Below are 17,364 nucleotides of genomic sequence, written 5' to 3'. Positions count from 1 at the left end.
AGACAGATTACAATATTCTCTTTTCAGCAGAAGCCATTTGCTTTACAACCTGTGTTTTCCCGCGATTGTATTTGAAATCATGTGAAAGGCCTGTTTTGTCTGCATGCCTTGTGATTGGACAATACATACTCCACAGCTAGGCTATTATAAAACAATGCATTGTGATTGGACAATACATACTCCACAGCTAGGCTATTATAAAACAATGCATTGTGATTGGGTAACACATACTCCACAGCTAGGCTATTATAAAACAATGCATTGTGATTGGGTAACACATACTCCACAGCTAGGCTATTATAAAACAATGCATTGTGATTGGACAATACATACTCCACAGCTAGGCTATTATAAAACAATGCATTGTGATTGGGTAACACATACTCCACAGCTAGGCTATTATAAAACAATGCATTGTGATTGGGCAACACATACTCCACAGCTAGGCTATTATAAAACAATGCATTGTGATTGGGTAACACATACTCCACAGCTAGGCTATTATAAAACAATGCATTGTGATTGGGCAACACATACTCCACAGCTAGGCTATTATAAAACAATGCATTGTGATTGGGTAACACATACTCCACAGCTAGGCTATTATAAAACAATGCATTGTGATTGGGTAACACATACTCCACAGCTAGGCTATTATAAAACAATGCATTGTGATTGGGTAACACATACTCCACAGCTAGGCTATTATAAAACAATGCATTGTGATTGGGCAACACATACTCCACAGCTAGGCTATTATAAAACAATGCATTGTGATTGGGCAACACATACTCCACAGCTAGGCTATTATAAAACAATGCATTGTGATTGGGTAACACATACTCCACAGCTAGGCTATTATAAAACAATGCATTGTGATTGGGTAACACATACTCCACAGCTAGGCTATTATAAAACAATGCATTGTGATTGGGCTAGCATGGTGGTAGCACAGACAAAATCGTAGAGCAAAACCTGGTTCAGTCTGCAATCCAACAGACACTGGGAGACAAATTCACCTTTCAGCAGGACAATAACCTAGAACACAAGGCCAAATCTACACTGGAGTTTCTTACCAAGAAGATATTGAATGTTCCTGAGTCGCTAAGTAACAGTTTTGACTTAAATCTGCTCAGGGGTGTATTGACTCAGGGGTGTAAATATCTTTGTAAATGAGATATTTGCAGTGCCTTCGGAAAGTATTCAGCCGTATTCTAAAATGGATTCAATAAAACCCATTTTCAATAAAAAAACAGAAATACCTTATTTACATAAGTATTCAGACCCTTTGCTGTGAGATTCGAAATTGAGCTCAGGTGCATCCTGTTTTCATTGATCATCCTTGATGTTTCTACAACTTGATTGGAGTCCACCTGTGATACATTCAATTGATTGGACATGATTTGGAAAAGCACACACCTGTCTATAGAAGGTCCCACAGTTGACAGTGCATGTCAGAGCAAAAACCAAGCCATGAGGTCGAAGGAATTGTCCGTAGAGCTCCAAGACAGGAATGTGTCGAGGCACCAATCTGGGGAAAGGTACCAAAAAATGTCTGCAGCATTGAAGGTCCCCAAGAACACAGTGGCCTCCATCATTCATAAATGGTGAAGTTTGGAACCACCAAGACTCTTCCTAGAGCTGGCTGCACAGCCAAACTGAGCAATCGGGGGAGAAGGGCCTTGGTCAGGGAGGTGACCAAGAACCTGATGGTCACTCTGACAGAGCTCCAGAGTTCCTGTGTGGAGATGGTTGTCCTTCTGAAAGGTTCTCCCATCTCTGCAGCACTCCACCAACCAGGCCTTTATGGTAGAGTGGCCAGACGGAAGCCACTCCTCAGTAAAAGGCACATGACAGCCTGCTTGGAGTTTGCCAAAAGGCACCTAAAGGACTCTCAGACCATGAAAAACAAGATTCTCTGGTCTGATGAAACCAAGATTTAACTCTTTGGCCTGAAGGTCAAGCGTCACGTCTGGAGGAAACCTGGCACCATCCCTACGGTGAAGCAGACTGACATAGAATCTATCCTATGATGTTGAACTGCAGCAGACTGACATAGAATCTATCCTATTATGTTGAACTGCAGCAGACTGACATAGAATCTATCCTATGATGTTGAACTGCAGCAGACTGACATAGAATCTATCCTATGATGTTGAACTGCAGCAGACTGACATAGAATCTATCTTATGATGTTGAACTGCAGCAGACTGACATAGAATCTATCCTATGATGTTGAACTGCAGCAGACTGACATAGAATCTATCCTATGATGATGAACTGCAGCAGACTGACATAGAATCTATCTTACGATGTTGAACTGCAGCAGACTGACATAGAATCTATCCTATGATGTTGAACTGCAGCAGACTGACATAGAATCGATCCTATGATGTTGAACTGCAGCAGATGGACATAGAATCTATCCTATGATGTTGAACTGCAGCAGACTGACATAGAATCTATCCTATGATGTTGAACTGCAGCAGACTGACATAGAATCGATCCTATGATGTTGAACTGCAGCAGACTGACATAGAATCTATCCTATGATGTTGAACTGCAGCAGACTGACATAGAATCTATCCTATGATGTTGAACTGCAGCAGACTGAAACATTGGAGACTCACACATGTTTATAAAATAAGATATAACATACTTTATTACAGCATATTATAAAATAACAAGTGAGCTCAATATGAGTAAGGAAAGGGAAAGGGGGGGATACCTAGTCAGTTGTCCAACTGAATGTATTCAACTGAAACGTGTCTTCTTCATTTAACCCAACACCTGTATTAAATCTGATCTGGATCACATCATGTAACGAGTCAACATGAGTAGCTACCTACACCTGTATTAAATCTGATCTGGATCACATCATGTAATGAGTCAACATGAGTAGCTACCTACACCTGTATTAAATCTGATCTGGATCACATCATGTAACGAGTCAACATGAGTAGCTACCTACACCTGTATTAAATCTGATCTGGATCACATCATGTAATGAGTCAATGTGAGTAGCTACCTACACCTGTATTAAATCTGATCTGGATCACATCATGTAACGAGTCAACATGAGTAGCTACCTACACCTGTATTAAATCTGATCTGGATCACATCATGTAATGAGTCAATGTGAGTAGCTACCTACACCTGTATTAAATCTGATCTGGATCACATCATGTAACGAGTCAACATGAGTAGCTTCCTACACCTGTATTAAATCTGATCTGGATCACATCATGTAATGAGTCAACAGTAGCCAACATTTATGAATGGGCTATTACATCAGAGTTTACACTGTTTCATGATGTCCTAGAGTTCACAGTTTACACTGCTGTCTCTTTGTTGTCATAGTGATCCCTGTAACCATGACTACACCTCGGTGCCTTGGTTGTCATAGTGATCAGACTGGTCATCGCTGTAGTCTTCCTGTTCCGAACGCGGCGTTGTGATGGGCGTGCCCTCCTGGTATAAGGCCTCGTAGCTGTCAATAACAAACGCTCCCGACTGGGCCAGCATCCACTTCAGCTCTGCAGGGGGTCAGAGGTCAGAGAGAGAGAGAGAGAGAGAGAGAGAGAGAGAGAGAGAGAGAGAGAGAGAGAGAGAGAGAGAGAGAGAGAGAGAGAGAGAGAGAGGAGAGAGAGAGAGAGAGAGAGAGAGAGAGAGAGAGAGAGAGAGAGAGAGAGAGAGAGAGAGAGAGAGAGAGAGAGAGAGAGAGAGAGAGAGAGAGAGAGAGAGAGAGAGAGAGAGAGAGAGAGAGAGAGAGAGGAGAGAGAGAGAGAGAGAGAGAGAGAGAGAGAGAGAGAGAGAGAGAGAGAGAGAGAGAAGGAGAGAGACACTGAATAATAACATCTGCATAGTAAGCAGTAACTTACTTATTATTACTATTATTGTTATTACTGTTATTGTTATTTCTATTATTGTTGTTTATCATTCCAAATAGTAGTGGTATGGGTAGTAATGGTAATGGTAACAGTTTAGTGATGGTGGTAGTAGTAGTAGTAGTGGTATGGGTAGTAATGGTAATGGTAACAGTTTAGTGATGGTGGTAGTAGTAGTAGTGGTGGTATGGGTAGTAATGATAACAGTTTAGTGATGGTGGTGGTACTAGTAGTGGTATGGGTGGTAATGGTAACAGTTTAGTGATGGTGGTGGTAGTAGTAGTAGTAGTGGTATGGGTAGTAATGGTAACAGTTTAGTGATGGTGGTGGTAGTAGTAGTGGTGGTATGGGTAGTAATGGTAATGATAACAGTTTAGTGATGGTGGTGGTAGTAGTAGTAGTAGTAGTGGTATGGGTAGTAATGGTAATGATAACAGTTTAGTGATGGTGGTGGTAGTAGTAGTGGTGGTATGGGTAGTAATGGTAACAGTTTAGTGATGGTGGTGGTAGTAGTAGTAGTGGTGGTATGGGTAGTAATGGTAATGATAACAGTTTAGTGATGGTGGTAGTAGTAGTAGTAGTGGTATGGGTAGTAATGGTAATGATAACAGTTTAGTGATGGTGGTGGTAGTAGTAGTGGTAGTGGTATGGGTAGTAATGGTAATGATAACAGTTTAGTGATGGTGGTAGTAGTAGTAGTAGTGGTATGGGTAGTAATGGTAATGATAACAGTTTAGTGATGGTGGTGGTAGTAGTAGTGGTAGTGGTATGGGTAGTAATGGTAATGATAACAGTTTAGTGATGGTGGTGGTAGTAGTGGTGGTATGGGTGGTAATGGTAATGATAGCAGTTTAGTGATGGTGGTGGTGATGGTAGTAGTAGTGGTATGGGTAGTAATGGTAATGATAACAGTTTAGTGATGGTGGTGGTAGTAGTAGTAGTGGTATGGGTAGTAATGGTAATGATAACAGTTTAGTGATGGTGGTAGTAGTAGTAGTGGTATGGGTAGTAATGGTAATGATAGCAGTTTAGTGATGGTGGTGGTGATGGTAGTAGTAGTGGTATGGGTAGTAATGGTAATGATAGCAGTTTAGTGATGGTGGTGGTGGTAGTAGTAGTGGTAGTGGTATGGGTAGTAATGGTAATGATAACAGTTTAGTGATGGTAGTAGTAGTAGTAGTAGTGGTATGGGTAGTAATGGTAATGATAACAGTTTAGTGATGGTGGTAGTAGTAGTAGTGGTGGTATGGGTAGTAATGGTAATGATAACAGTTTAGTGATGGTGGTGGTAGTAGTAGTAGTGGTATGGGTAGTAATGGTAATGATAACAGTTTAGTGATGGTGGTGGTAGTAGTAGTAGTGGTATGGGTAGTAATGGTAATGATAACAGTTTAGTGATGGTGGTGGTAGTAGTAGTGGTATGGGTAGTAATGGTAACAGTTTAGTGATGGTGGTGGTAGTAGTAGTAGTGGTAATGATGATAGTAGTTGTAGTACTGATGTAATGGTGAAGATGACCATTATTTAGTTATAAGTTAGTTATAGATTCATTTTCCATATTTAGATTTTTATATTTATTACATTCTATTATTTTACTACTATTTTATTGTTATTATTTTTAATTTTGTATTATTATTTACTGACATTTTATATTATTATTTGTTATTGTTTATAATTGTATTACAATGTATATTGTATACATTGTTGCTTTGGCAATATTAACACAATGTTTTTCATGCCAATAAAGCAGCTTGAATTTGAATTTGAATTTGAGAGAGAGAGAGAGAGAGAGAGAGAGAGAGAAAGAGAGAGAGTGTGTGTGTGTGTGTGTGTGTCTGTCTGTCTGTCTGTCTGTCTGTCTGTCTGTCTGTCTGTCTGTCTGTCTGTCTGTCTGTCTGTCTGTCTGTCTGTCTGTCTGTCTGTCTGTCTGTCTGCGCATGTGTATTTGTGTGTGTGTGTGTGTCTGTGTGTATGCGCATGTGTATTTGTGTGTGTGTGTGTGTATGTGCATGTGTATGTGTGTATGTGTGTATGTGTGTGTATTTGTGTGTGTGTGTGTGTGTGTATGTGCATGTGTGTATGTGTGTGTGTGTGTGTATGTCTGTATGTGTGTGTGTGTGTGTGTGTGTGTGTGTGTGTCTGTATGTGTGTGTGTGTGTGTGTGTGTCTGTATGTATGTGTGTGTGTGTGTGTGTGTGTGTGTGTGTGTGTGTGTGTGTGTGTGGTGTGTGTGTGTGTGTGTGTGTGTGTACGTGTATGTGTATGTGTATGTGTATGTGTGTGTGTGTGTGTATGTGTGTGTATGTGTGTATATGTGTGTGTGTGTGTGTGTGTGTGTGTGTGTGTATGTGTGTGTATGTGTGTATATGTGTGTGTGTATGTGTATGTGTGTATGTGTGTCTGTGTGTATTCTCACCATCTTCCAATACGTTCCTCCCTCCACAGGCCTTCTCTCCTATCAGGGAGTTGAGGATACATCCTGAGTCGTAGATGAACAGGGTGGGGAGGTGGCTGACAGGGTAGTTCGGGACACACTGCCCCGCCAGGATCAGCAGGAACTTACACTCAGGGAATTTAGTGGCCAAGTGACTGAAGTGGTGATTCAACAGGGAACACATAGGTACACTGCAGAGGGAGAGAGAGAGAGGGAGGGGGAGAGAGAAGGAGAGGGAGGGGGAGAGATGGAAACAGAGAGAGATGGGGAGAGAAAGAGAGAGAGAGAGAGAGAGAGAGAGAGAGGGGTGAGAGAATGAGAGAGAGAGAGAGAAAGAGGGGTGAGTGAGAGAGGGAGAAAGAGAGAGAGAGAGAGAGAGAGAGAGAGGGGTGAGAGAAAGAGAGAGAGAGAGAGAGAGAGAGAGAGAGGGGTGAGAGAGGGAGATGGAGAGAGAGAGGTGAGAGAATGAGAGCGAGAGAGAGAGAGAGATGGAGAAAGAGAGAGAGAGAGAGAGAGAGAGAGCTTACTTTAGCATCAAACTGACTCTAAAGACATTTAAGATAGCGGTATGAGCTGAAGCTTTAATAGTTATCTACGACGGTATACATGACTAGCATTGTATAAACTGATCCTAGGCCAGTTCTGTCAGTTGAATCATAATAGATGTCTATGTCTCTCCTTATACAGTAAGTGACTCCAGACCAGCTCAGGTCCAAACTAACTATCTCACCTAGGGTGATAGAGGTGGAGGACCACTCTATCTCCTTCAGGGGCGCAGGTAACCTCCCTGACATACTGGTCTCCTAGGATCTCTCTGAGCTGACCGTACTTCTCCTCTCCTGTCTGTCTCACTCTCAGCCCCTTCACACTCAGTTTCAGGCCCTGATGATGGACACACCTGGGATATGTGTTGGCTGTCTCCTTCTCCTCTTCTTCTGCTTCTTCTTCTTCCTCCTCTACCCTCTCTCCCTTCTCTTCTTCTTCTTCTTCCTCCTCCTCTGCCTTCTCTTTCTTCTCCTCCTCATACCTCTCCACTATTTCTTCTTCTTTGTCCTCCTCTACTTCCTCCTCTTTCACCACAACCTCTAACAAACCCTCCTCTTCCTCCTCCTCTTCCTCCACACAATCCCCTACACATGTAACCTCGTATCCCTCCTCCTCTTCCTCCTCCTCTTCCTCCACACACTCCCCTACACATGTAACCTCGTATTCCTCCTCATCTTCCTCCACCTCTGACCCTTCTATTATCACACATACATACTCTTCCTCCTCCCCCTCATCTCCCTCCTCACTTTCGCTTTTCTCTTGGTATTCTGCGTCTTCTTTTCTGTCTTTAACTGCCCACAGAGTAGGATCTGAGAGGGGGAAAGGTCTCGGGTGAGAAAATGAACCCAACTCTATGTGGTTTATTTCCACAGGTCCCAGATCTGTTGTGGTCTACTACAGTACACCAGGTATAGCTGGTCCCAGATCTGTTGTGGTCTACTACAGTACACCAGGTATAGCTGGTCCCAGATCTGTTGTGCTCTACTACAGTACACCAGGTATAGCTGGTCCCAGATCTGTTGTGGTCTACTACAGTACACCAGGTATAGCTGGTCCCAGATCTGTTGTGCTCTACTACAGTACACCAGGTATAGCTGGTCCCAGATCTGTTGTGCTCTACTACAGTACACCAGGTATAGCTGGTCCCAGATCTGTTGTGCTCTTGCCAACTCTACTGGCATGACAATGAGAGACAAGGGAGTTGGCATGATAGCACAAACAGACATGGTGTCTGTCTGCGTGTCTGTCTGTCTGTCTGTCTGTCTGTCTGTCTGTCTGTCTGTCTGTCTGTCTGTCTGTCTGTCTGTCTGTCTGTCTGTCTGTCTGTCTGTCTGTCTGTCTGTCTGTCTGTCTGTCTGTGTGTTTCAGCCTACTGTGGTTGTGGTTCTTCAGGTCCCATAAGGTCAGGCTCTCAAAGCAGCTCCTATCTCTCCTGGCTTGGTTTTCATTGGCTTGCTGGGAGGTAAACAAACACGTTTACAGATAAACAAACACAGTAAACAAAACAAGGAGAGTAAACAAACAAGCTGCCAATACGTCTTTCTTCCAAGTTGTAGGAGGCTGATCAGGCTGGTCCTTAAGAGACGTACCCGTGTGTCAATCTAATTAACATCCTTTTAAAAGGTCCCTGTCAAAATCTTCTGTTTAATCTACAGATATATTTTTGAATGGGCTGCGTCTCAATCCACCACATCCGCTGATGTCTCTCTTCCACGTCTGTGGTTGAAAGTGACAGAGCTACAACGCTGTTTGTCAGCCCAGGAGACATCCCGAAAATCGTCTGTAGCGTCCGAATCGTTTGTGACCCCACTATAGAAAGGGGAGATTCTCACGAACAAGATGGTGTTCTTCGTTTGTCTCTACGACCCACACAAATGTCACGGGACTCATCTGAAGGTCACCCGGTACCAGTTTTGAAAAAGATTATGGATTTATGGAAGTAGTTTTGTGCCAACAAAATAAAGGGTTAAATATGTATTTCTTTCTGAGCTTTCTTATATCTCTTATATAAAGGACAGACACTTCAAAACCTTATTTCTTATGATACATTTTTTTTGACTCTGCCATTTATATATTGTGTTCCTCTCAATGCATTTCCCTCCATGGACTATAGCGAAGGCCCCAAAAAATAAATATATATATTGTTTTTTGATACCTACAGGGGTCCTAAAATTCTCAATCAAGTAGCTAAATGATCCATGTTAGTTTAGACGTTTAGGAGCCAGTCGTAGCTAAATGTATTGAGTACCATTTAACTATACATCTGAAAACTTTAGGCAGCAGCCTCTACAAATAATGTTTTTAAACTGTCAGAATACAGCTGTTGAGCTTTTAATGGTGTGGGGTTTAGATCATAATTTAGCCTACTCAGTACTCACCTGCATTGTTCCTCAAAGATGCTCAGATCAATATGCATGGGAATATGAATATTCTGTCACATAGCAGCACAGAAACAAGTTTAAATTCAAATCAAAACACAAAGAGCGTGATGTCATGATGGAACTGGAACCTTTTATACAACTCATTCTAATAGGTCGTCATCAATAAAACGTCACAATACGGAGGAAAGAAAACGTTCCGTTCGCCTGCTGGGATGGCAAGGAGACCCGCAGCTCCGCTAAAACCACTGACAACGGAGTGCCGTTTTCAAGGGATTGATCAATAAATGTTGACTATTTAGTTGCAATATCATCGCCTCTATGGGTTTAGCGTCAAAGTGAAGCACTTCGGTTGTCCTCAGTTGACCTGAACTACCACAAAGCTGAAATACCACAAAGCTGAACTACCACAAAGCTGAACTACCACAAAGCTGAAATACCACAAAGCTGAACTACCACAAAGCTGAACTACCACAAAGCTGAAATACCACAAAGCTGAAATACCACAAAGCTGAACTACCACAAAGCTGAAATACCACAAAGCTGAAATACCACAAAGCTGAAATACCACAAAGCTGAAATACCACAAAGCTGAACTACCACAAAGCTGAAATACCACAAAGCTGAAATACCACAAAGCTGAAATACCACAAAGCTGAAATACCACAAAGCTGAACTACCACAAAGCTGAACTACCACAAAGCTGAACTACCACAAAGCTGAAATACCACAAAGCTGAACTACCACAAAGCTGAAATACCACAAAGCTGAAATACCACAAAGCTGAAATACCACAAAGCTGAACTACCACAAACTAACCAGGTTTCCATTCAACTTTTCTATGCAAATATAATGTACATGTCTGATAAAAAGTCAGACAGGCCTGAAAGAAACAGAACATTTTGTCGGTAAACTTTACAAATGCCGACAAAACAATACATGCTAGACAAGGTGAGATATTTTTTTGTGCCGGTAAAATCAATTATGCAAGAAATGCTAGTGATGTAAATATTGCTACAGTATAATAACCAGTTTATTAGACTACAGATGATATGGTGTCTGGTCCTCCCACTACAACTCAGGATAACATGCAGTTTATTAGACTACAGATGTTATGGTGTCTGGTCCTCCCATTACAACTCAGGATAACATGCAGTTTATTAGACTACAGATGATATGGTGTCTGGTCCTCCCACTACAACTCAGGATAACGTGCAGTTTATTAGACTACAGATGATATGGTGTCTGGTCCTCCCACTACAACTCAGGATAACGTGCAGTTTATTAGACTACAGATGATATGGTGTCTGGTCCTCCCACTACAACTCAGGATAACGTGCAGTTTATTAGACTACAGATGATATGGTGTCTGGTCCTCCCACTACAACTCAGGATAACGTGCAGTTTATTAGACTACAGATGATATGGTGTCTGGTCCTCCCACTACAACTCAGGATAACGTGCAGTTTATTAGACTACAGATGATATGGTGTCTGGTCCTCCCACTACAACTCAGGATAACGTGCAGTTTATTAGACTACAGATGATATGGTGTCTGGTCCCCCCACTACAACTCAGGATAACGTGCAGTTTATTAGACTACAGATGATATGGTGTCTGGTCCCCCCACTACAACTCAGGATAACATGCAGTTTATTAGACTACAGATGATATGGTGTCTGGTCCTCCCACTACAACTCAGGATAACATGCAGTTTATTAGACTACAGATGATATGGTGTCTGGTCCTCCCACTACAACTCAGGATAACGTGCAGTTTATTAGACTACAGATGATATGGTGTCTGGTCCTCCCACTACAACTCAGGATAACGTGCAGTTTATTAGACTACAGATGATATGGTGTCTGGTCCTCCCACTACAACTCAGGATAACGTGCAGTTTATTAGACTACAGATGATATGGTGTCTGGTCCTCCCACTACAACTCAGGATAACATGCAGTTTATTAGACTACAGATGATATGGTGTCTGGTCCTCCCACTACAACTCAGGATAACGTGCAGTTTATTAGACTACAGATGATATGGTGTCTGGTCCTCCCACTACAACTCAGGATAACATGCAGTTTATTAGACTACAGACGATATGGTGTCTGGTCCTCCCACTACAACTCAGGATAACGTGCAGTTTATTAGACTACAGACGATATGGTGTCTGGTCCTCCCACTACAACTCAGGATAACGTGCAGTTTATTAGACTACAGACGATATGATGTCTGGTCCTCCCACTACAACTCAGGATAACATGCAGTTTATTAGACTACAGACGATATGGTGTCTGGTCCTCCCACTACAACTCAGGATAACGTGCAGTTTATTAGACTACAGATGATATGGTGTCTGGTCCTCCCACTACAACTCAGGATAACGTGCAGTTTATTAGACTACAGATGATATGGTGTCTGGTCCTCCCACTACAACTCAGGATAACGTGCAGTTTATTAGACTACAGATGATATGGTGTCTGGTCCTCCCACTACAACTCAGGATAACGTGCAGTTTATTAGACTACAGATGATATGGTGTCTGGTCCTCCCACTACAACTCAGGATAACGTGCAGTTTATTAGACTACAGATGATATGGTGTCTGGTCCTCCCACTACAACTCAGGATAACATGTAGTTTATTAGACTACAGATGATATGGTGTCTGGTCCTCCCACTACAACTCAGGATAACGTGCAGTTTATTAGGCTACAGATGATATGGTGTCTGGTCCTCCCACTACAACTCAGGATAACGTGCAGTTTATTAGACTACAGATGATATGGTGTCTGGTCCTCCCACTACAACTCAGGATAACATGCAGTTTATTAGACTACAGATGATATGGTGTCTGGTCCTCCCACTACAACTCAGGATAACGTGCAGTTTATTAGACTACAGATGATATGGTGTCTGGTCCTCCCACTACAACTCAGGATAACGTGCAGTTTATTAGACTACAGATGATATGGTGTCTGGTCCTCCCACTACAACTCAGGATAACGTGCAGTTTATTAGACTACAGATGATATGGTGTCTGGTCCTCCCACTACAACTCAGGATAACGTGCAGTTTATTAGACTACAGATGATATGGTGTCTGGTCCTCCCACTACAACTCAGGATAACGTGCAGTTTATTAGACTACAGATGATATGGTGTCTGGTCCTCCCACTACAACTCAGGATAACATTGCAGTTTATTAGGCTACAGATGATATGGTGTCTGGTCCCCCCACTACAACTCAGGATAACGTGCAGTTTATTAGACTACAGATGATATGGTGTCTGGTCCTCCCACTACAACTCAGGATAACATGCAGTTTATTAGGCTACAGATGATATGGTGTCTGGTCCTCCCACTACAACTCAGGATAACGTGCAGTTTATTAGACTACAGATGAAATAAAATCAACTTCACAGGGGGGTGAAAGTGAAAAGGTGATACGTTTGATGCTGCTTTCCAATAAATATCCAGGTCTTCTTCTGGTGACATGATGATCGATGCTTGACTGCAGTTTGACACATTTTGTCCATAATAATCTTATAATCATCTAGGTTTCCATCCAATATTCATGCGAATATTCTAGAAACCGCATAGAGAAAATACCCGCATTTTCCCCACCGTCGCTGTTTCCAGCAAACTGACTCGTTGCAGATAAAAACTAGTGTTTGATGACGTAAAGCATACAAAAATGTACTTTTTCACTTGTTCAGTCCCGCTCTCCCTCTTTCCGGCGCTAGTTTTTGCCAGTGTGGGGATTATTGCGCACACCTGTCACCATCGTTCCGCGCACCTGCGCCTCGTGAGACTCACCTGGACTGCAGCACTTCTATGATTTCCATCCTTCTACCTGCCACTCCCTCAGGTTCATTCCCCAGTCAGCCTTCTACCTGCCACTCCCTCAGGTTCATTCCCCAGTCAGCCTTCTACCTGCCACTCCCTCAGGTTCATTCCCCAGTCAGCCTTCTACCTGCCACTCCCTCAGGTTCATTCCCCAGTCATCCTTCTACCTGCCACTCCCTCAGGTTCATTCCCCAGTCAGCCTTCTACCTGCCACTCCCTCAGGTTCATTCCCCAGTCAGCCTTCTACCTGCCACTCCCTCAGGTTCATTCCCCAGTCAGCCTTCTACCTGCCACTCCCTCAGGTTCATTCCCCAGTCATCCTTCTACCTACCACTCCCTCAGGTTCCACACTCCGTACTTGCTTCTCGTCTCCCAGCGTCTGTGTTTACATTCTCTTAAATGTCTGTGCCAAATATATATATTTTTTGAGTTAAATGCGTTTCCATGGCATTTTGAACTCTACAAAGAGTTTTGTCACAAAAAATGGTTGCGTTAATAAATAGCAAATGTGCCTACTCACATCATGATGAAATTTATTATAACTAAAAAACACTAAAGACAAACCGAAAGCGCACAGTTCTGTCAGGTACATAGACTAAACAGAATACAACTACCCACAAACACAGGTGGAAAAAAAAACCCTACTTAAATATAATCTCCAATTAGAGACAACGAGGACCAGCTGCCTCTAATTGGAGATCATCCCAAAAAAACAACATAGAAATAGAAAACTAGAACTAAACATAGATATAGAAAACATAGAAAAACACAAAACACCCCCTGTCACGCCCTGACCAACTCTACCATAGAAAATAACATCTTACTATGGTCAGGACGTGACAATATTATTATTAGGGAATAGGGCTCTGGTTACTAGTAGTTCCCTATATAGGGAATAGGGCCCTGGTAACTAGTAGTTCACTATATAGGGAATAGGGCTCTGGTCACTAGTAGTTCACTATATAGGGAATAGGGCTCTGGTCACTAGTAGTTCACTATATAGGGAATAGGACTCTGGTCACTAGTAGTTCACTATATAGGGAATAGGACTCTGGTCACTAGTAGTTCACTATATAGGGAATAGGGCTCTGGTTACTAGTAGTTCACTATATAGGGAATAGGGCCCTCGTCACTAGTAGTTCACTATATAGAGAATAGGGCTCTGGTCACTAGTAGTTCACTATATAGGGAATAGGGCTCTGGTCTAAAGTAGTTCACTATATATAGGGAATAGGCCTCTGGTTACTAGTAGTTCACTATATAGGGAATAGGGCCCTGGTCACTAGAGGTTCACTATATAGGGAATAGGGCTCTGGTCTAAAGTAGTTCACTATATATAGGGAATAGGCCTCTGGTCACTAGTAGTTAACTATATAGGGAATAGGGCCCTGGTCACTAGTAGTTCACTATATAGGGAATAGGGCTCTGGTCACTAGTAGTTCACTATATAGGGAATAGGGCTCTGGTCACTAGTAGTTCACTATATAGGGAATAGGGCTCTGGTCACTAGTAGTTCACTATATAGGGAATAGGGCTCTGGTCACTGGTAGTTCACTATATAGGGAATAGGGCCCTGGTCACTAGTAGTTCACTATATAGGGAATAGGGCTCTGGTTCACTATATAGGGAATAGGGCTCTGGTCACTAGTAGTTCACTATATAGGGAATAGGGCTCTGGTCACTGGTAGTTCACTATATAGGGAATAGGGCTCTGGTCACTAGTAGTTCACTATATAGGGAATAGGGCCCTGGTTCACTAGTAGTTCACTAATAATGGGAAGGAGGGCCTCTGGGTCCCTAGTTAGGCTTCACTATAGTTAGGGAATAGGGCCCTGGTCACTAGTATTTCACTATATAGGGAATAGGGCCTCTGGTCACTAGTAGTTCACTATATAGGAATAGGGCCTCTGGGTCACTAGTAGTTCACTATATAGGGAATAGGGCCCTGGTCACTAGTAGTTCACTATATAGGGAATAGGGGCCCTGGTCACTAGTAGTTCACTATATAGGGAAATAGGGCCCTGGTCACTAAGTAGTTCACTATATAGGGAATAGGGCTCTGGTCACTAGTAGTTCACTATATAGGGAATAGGGCCTCTGGTCCTAGTAGTTCACTATATAGGGAATAGGGCTCCTGGTCTAAAGTAGTTCACTATATAGGGAATAGGGCCCTGGTCCTAAGTAGTTCACTATATAGGGAATAGGGCTCTGGTACTAGTAGTTCACTATATAGGGAATAGGGCACTGGTCACTAGTAGTTCACTATATAGAGAATAGGGCTCTGGTCACTAGTAGTTCACTATATAAGGAATAGGCCTCTGGTCACTAGTAGTTCACTATATAGGGAAATAGGGCTTCTGGTCACTAGTAGTTCACTATATAGGGAATAGGGCTCTGGTCACTAGTAGTTCACTATATAGGGAATAGGGCTCCTGGTCAACTAGTAGTTCACTATATAGGGAATAGGCTCTGTTAGTTCAATATATATAGGTGATAGGGCCTGGTCACTAGTAGTTCACTATATAGGGAATAGGGCTATGGTCTAAAGTAGTTCACTATATAGGGAATAGGATCTGGTCACTATTAGTTCACTATATAGGGAATAGGGCCCCTGGTAAATAGTAGTTCACTAATAGGGAATGGGCTCTGGTCTAAAGTTAGTTCATATATAGGAATAGGGCCCTGGTCACTAGTAGTTCACTATAAGGGAATAGGGCCTGGTCACTAGTAGTCACTATATAGGAAATAGGGCTCTGGTCACTAGTAGTTCACTAGTATAGAGAATAGGCTCTGGTCAACTAGTAGTTCTACTTATAGAGGAATAGGGCTCTGGTCACTAGGTAGAGAGTTCAACTATATAGCGGAATAGGGCTCGGTCCACTAGTAGTTCACTTATATAGGGGAATAGGGCTCTGGTCACTAGTAGTTCACTATATAGGGAATAGGGCTCCTGGTCACTAGTAGTTCACTATATAGGGAATAGGGCTCTGGTCACTAGTAGTCACTATATAGGGGAATAGGGCCTGGTCCTAGTAGTTCACTATATAGGAATAGGGCCCTGGTCACTAGTAGTTCACTATATAGGGGAATAGGGCCCTGGTCACTAGTAGTTCACTATAGGATAGAGGGCCCTGGTCACTATTCCTATATAGGGAATAGGGTTCTGGTCACTAGTAGTTCACTATATAGGGAATAGGGCTCTGGTCACTAGTAATTCACTATATAGGGAATAGGGCTCTGGTCACTAGTAGTTCACTATATAGGGAATAGGGCTCTGGACACTAGTAGTTCACTATTTAGGGAATAGGGCTCTGGTCTAAAGTAGTTCACTATATAGGGAATAGGGCCCTGGTCACTAGTAGTTCACTATATAGGGAATAGGGCTCTGGTTACTAGTAGTTCACTATATAGGGAATAGGGCTCTGGTCACTATTAGGTCACTATATAGGGAATAGGGCTCTGGTCACTGGTAGTTCACTATATAGGGAATAGGGCCCTGGTCACTAGTAGTTCACTATATAGGGAATAGGGCCCTGGTCACTAGTAGTTCACTATATAGGGAATAGGCTCTGGTCACTAGTAGTTCACTATATAGGGAATGGGCTCTGGTCACTAGTAGTTCACTATATAGGGAATAGGGCTCTGGTCACTAGTAGTTCACTATATAGGGAATAGGGCTCTGGTCACTAGTAGTTCACTATAAGGGAATAGGCCCTGGTCACTAGTAGTTCACTATATAGGGAATAGGGCCCTGGTCACTAGTAGTTCACTTATAGGGAATAGGGCTCTGGTCACTAGTAGTTCACTATATAGGGAATACCCTGGTCACTAGTATTCACTATATAGGAAGGCTCTGGTCTCTAGTAGTTCACTATATAGGGAATAGGGCTCTGGTCACTAGTAGTTCACTATATAGGGAATAGGGCCCTGGTTACTAGTAGTTCACTATATAGGGAATAGGGCTCTGGTCACTAGTAGTTCACCATATACTTTTGTTGTTGTATTTTCTTAACTTCATTGTTGGTTAAGGGCTTGTAAGTAAACATTTTACTGTTGTATTTGGCGCAAGTAACAAATACAATTGGATTTTATATAGAGAACAGGCTACCATTTGGGATACAAGCTTCATGTGTTATTCATGAGATTCAACAGATCTCCTCCCTCCTTTCCATTTCAGTTCTAAAGAGCCTTTCCAGAAAATGACCACAAAAACCAACACCAACAACAACATCAACACAAAAGCACTTAGCTGAAGGACGACCCCTCTCT

General features: G+C 42.5%; 1 protein-coding gene across 1 annotated transcript; it reads right to left on the bottom strand.

Moving 5' to 3' along the window:
- Window positions 1-3,378: 3,378 nt before the first annotated feature.
- On the bottom strand, window positions 3,379-7,283 carry LOC115190841 (phosducin-like protein 3). Its single transcript, XM_029748901.1, has 3 exons — window positions 7,051-7,283; window positions 6,303-6,511; window positions 3,379-3,536 (listed from the first exon to the last, which is right to left on the bottom strand). The coding sequence occupies exons 2-3, from the start codon at window positions 6,502-6,504 to the stop codon at window positions 3,379-3,381; spliced, it is 360 nt and encodes a 119-aa protein (XP_029604761.1). The 5' UTR covers window positions 6,505-6,511; window positions 7,051-7,283.
- Window positions 7,284-17,364: the final 10,081 nt, after the last annotated feature.

Source organism: Salmo trutta, unplaced genomic scaffold (assembly GCF_901001165.1).
Source record: "Salmo trutta unplaced genomic scaffold, fSalTru1.1, whole genome shotgun sequence".
NCBI classification, from domain to species: domain Eukaryota; kingdom Metazoa; phylum Chordata; class Actinopteri; order Salmoniformes; family Salmonidae; genus Salmo; species Salmo trutta.
The sequence above is the reverse complement of the archived record's forward strand: the minus strand, read 5'-3'. Positions and strand labels throughout refer to the sequence as shown.

Bases quoted from the DNA above. Each gene is read 5' to 3' on its own strand.
- LOC115190841 (XM_029748901.1), bottom strand. From the start codon at position 6,504: ATGTGTTCCCTGTTGAATCACCACTTCAGTCACTTGGCCACTAAATTC. The intron at 3,537-6,302 runs GTGAGAATACAC...GACCCCCTGCAG, and splicing joins GAGGAACGTATTGGAAGATG to AGCTGAAGTGGATGCTGGCC.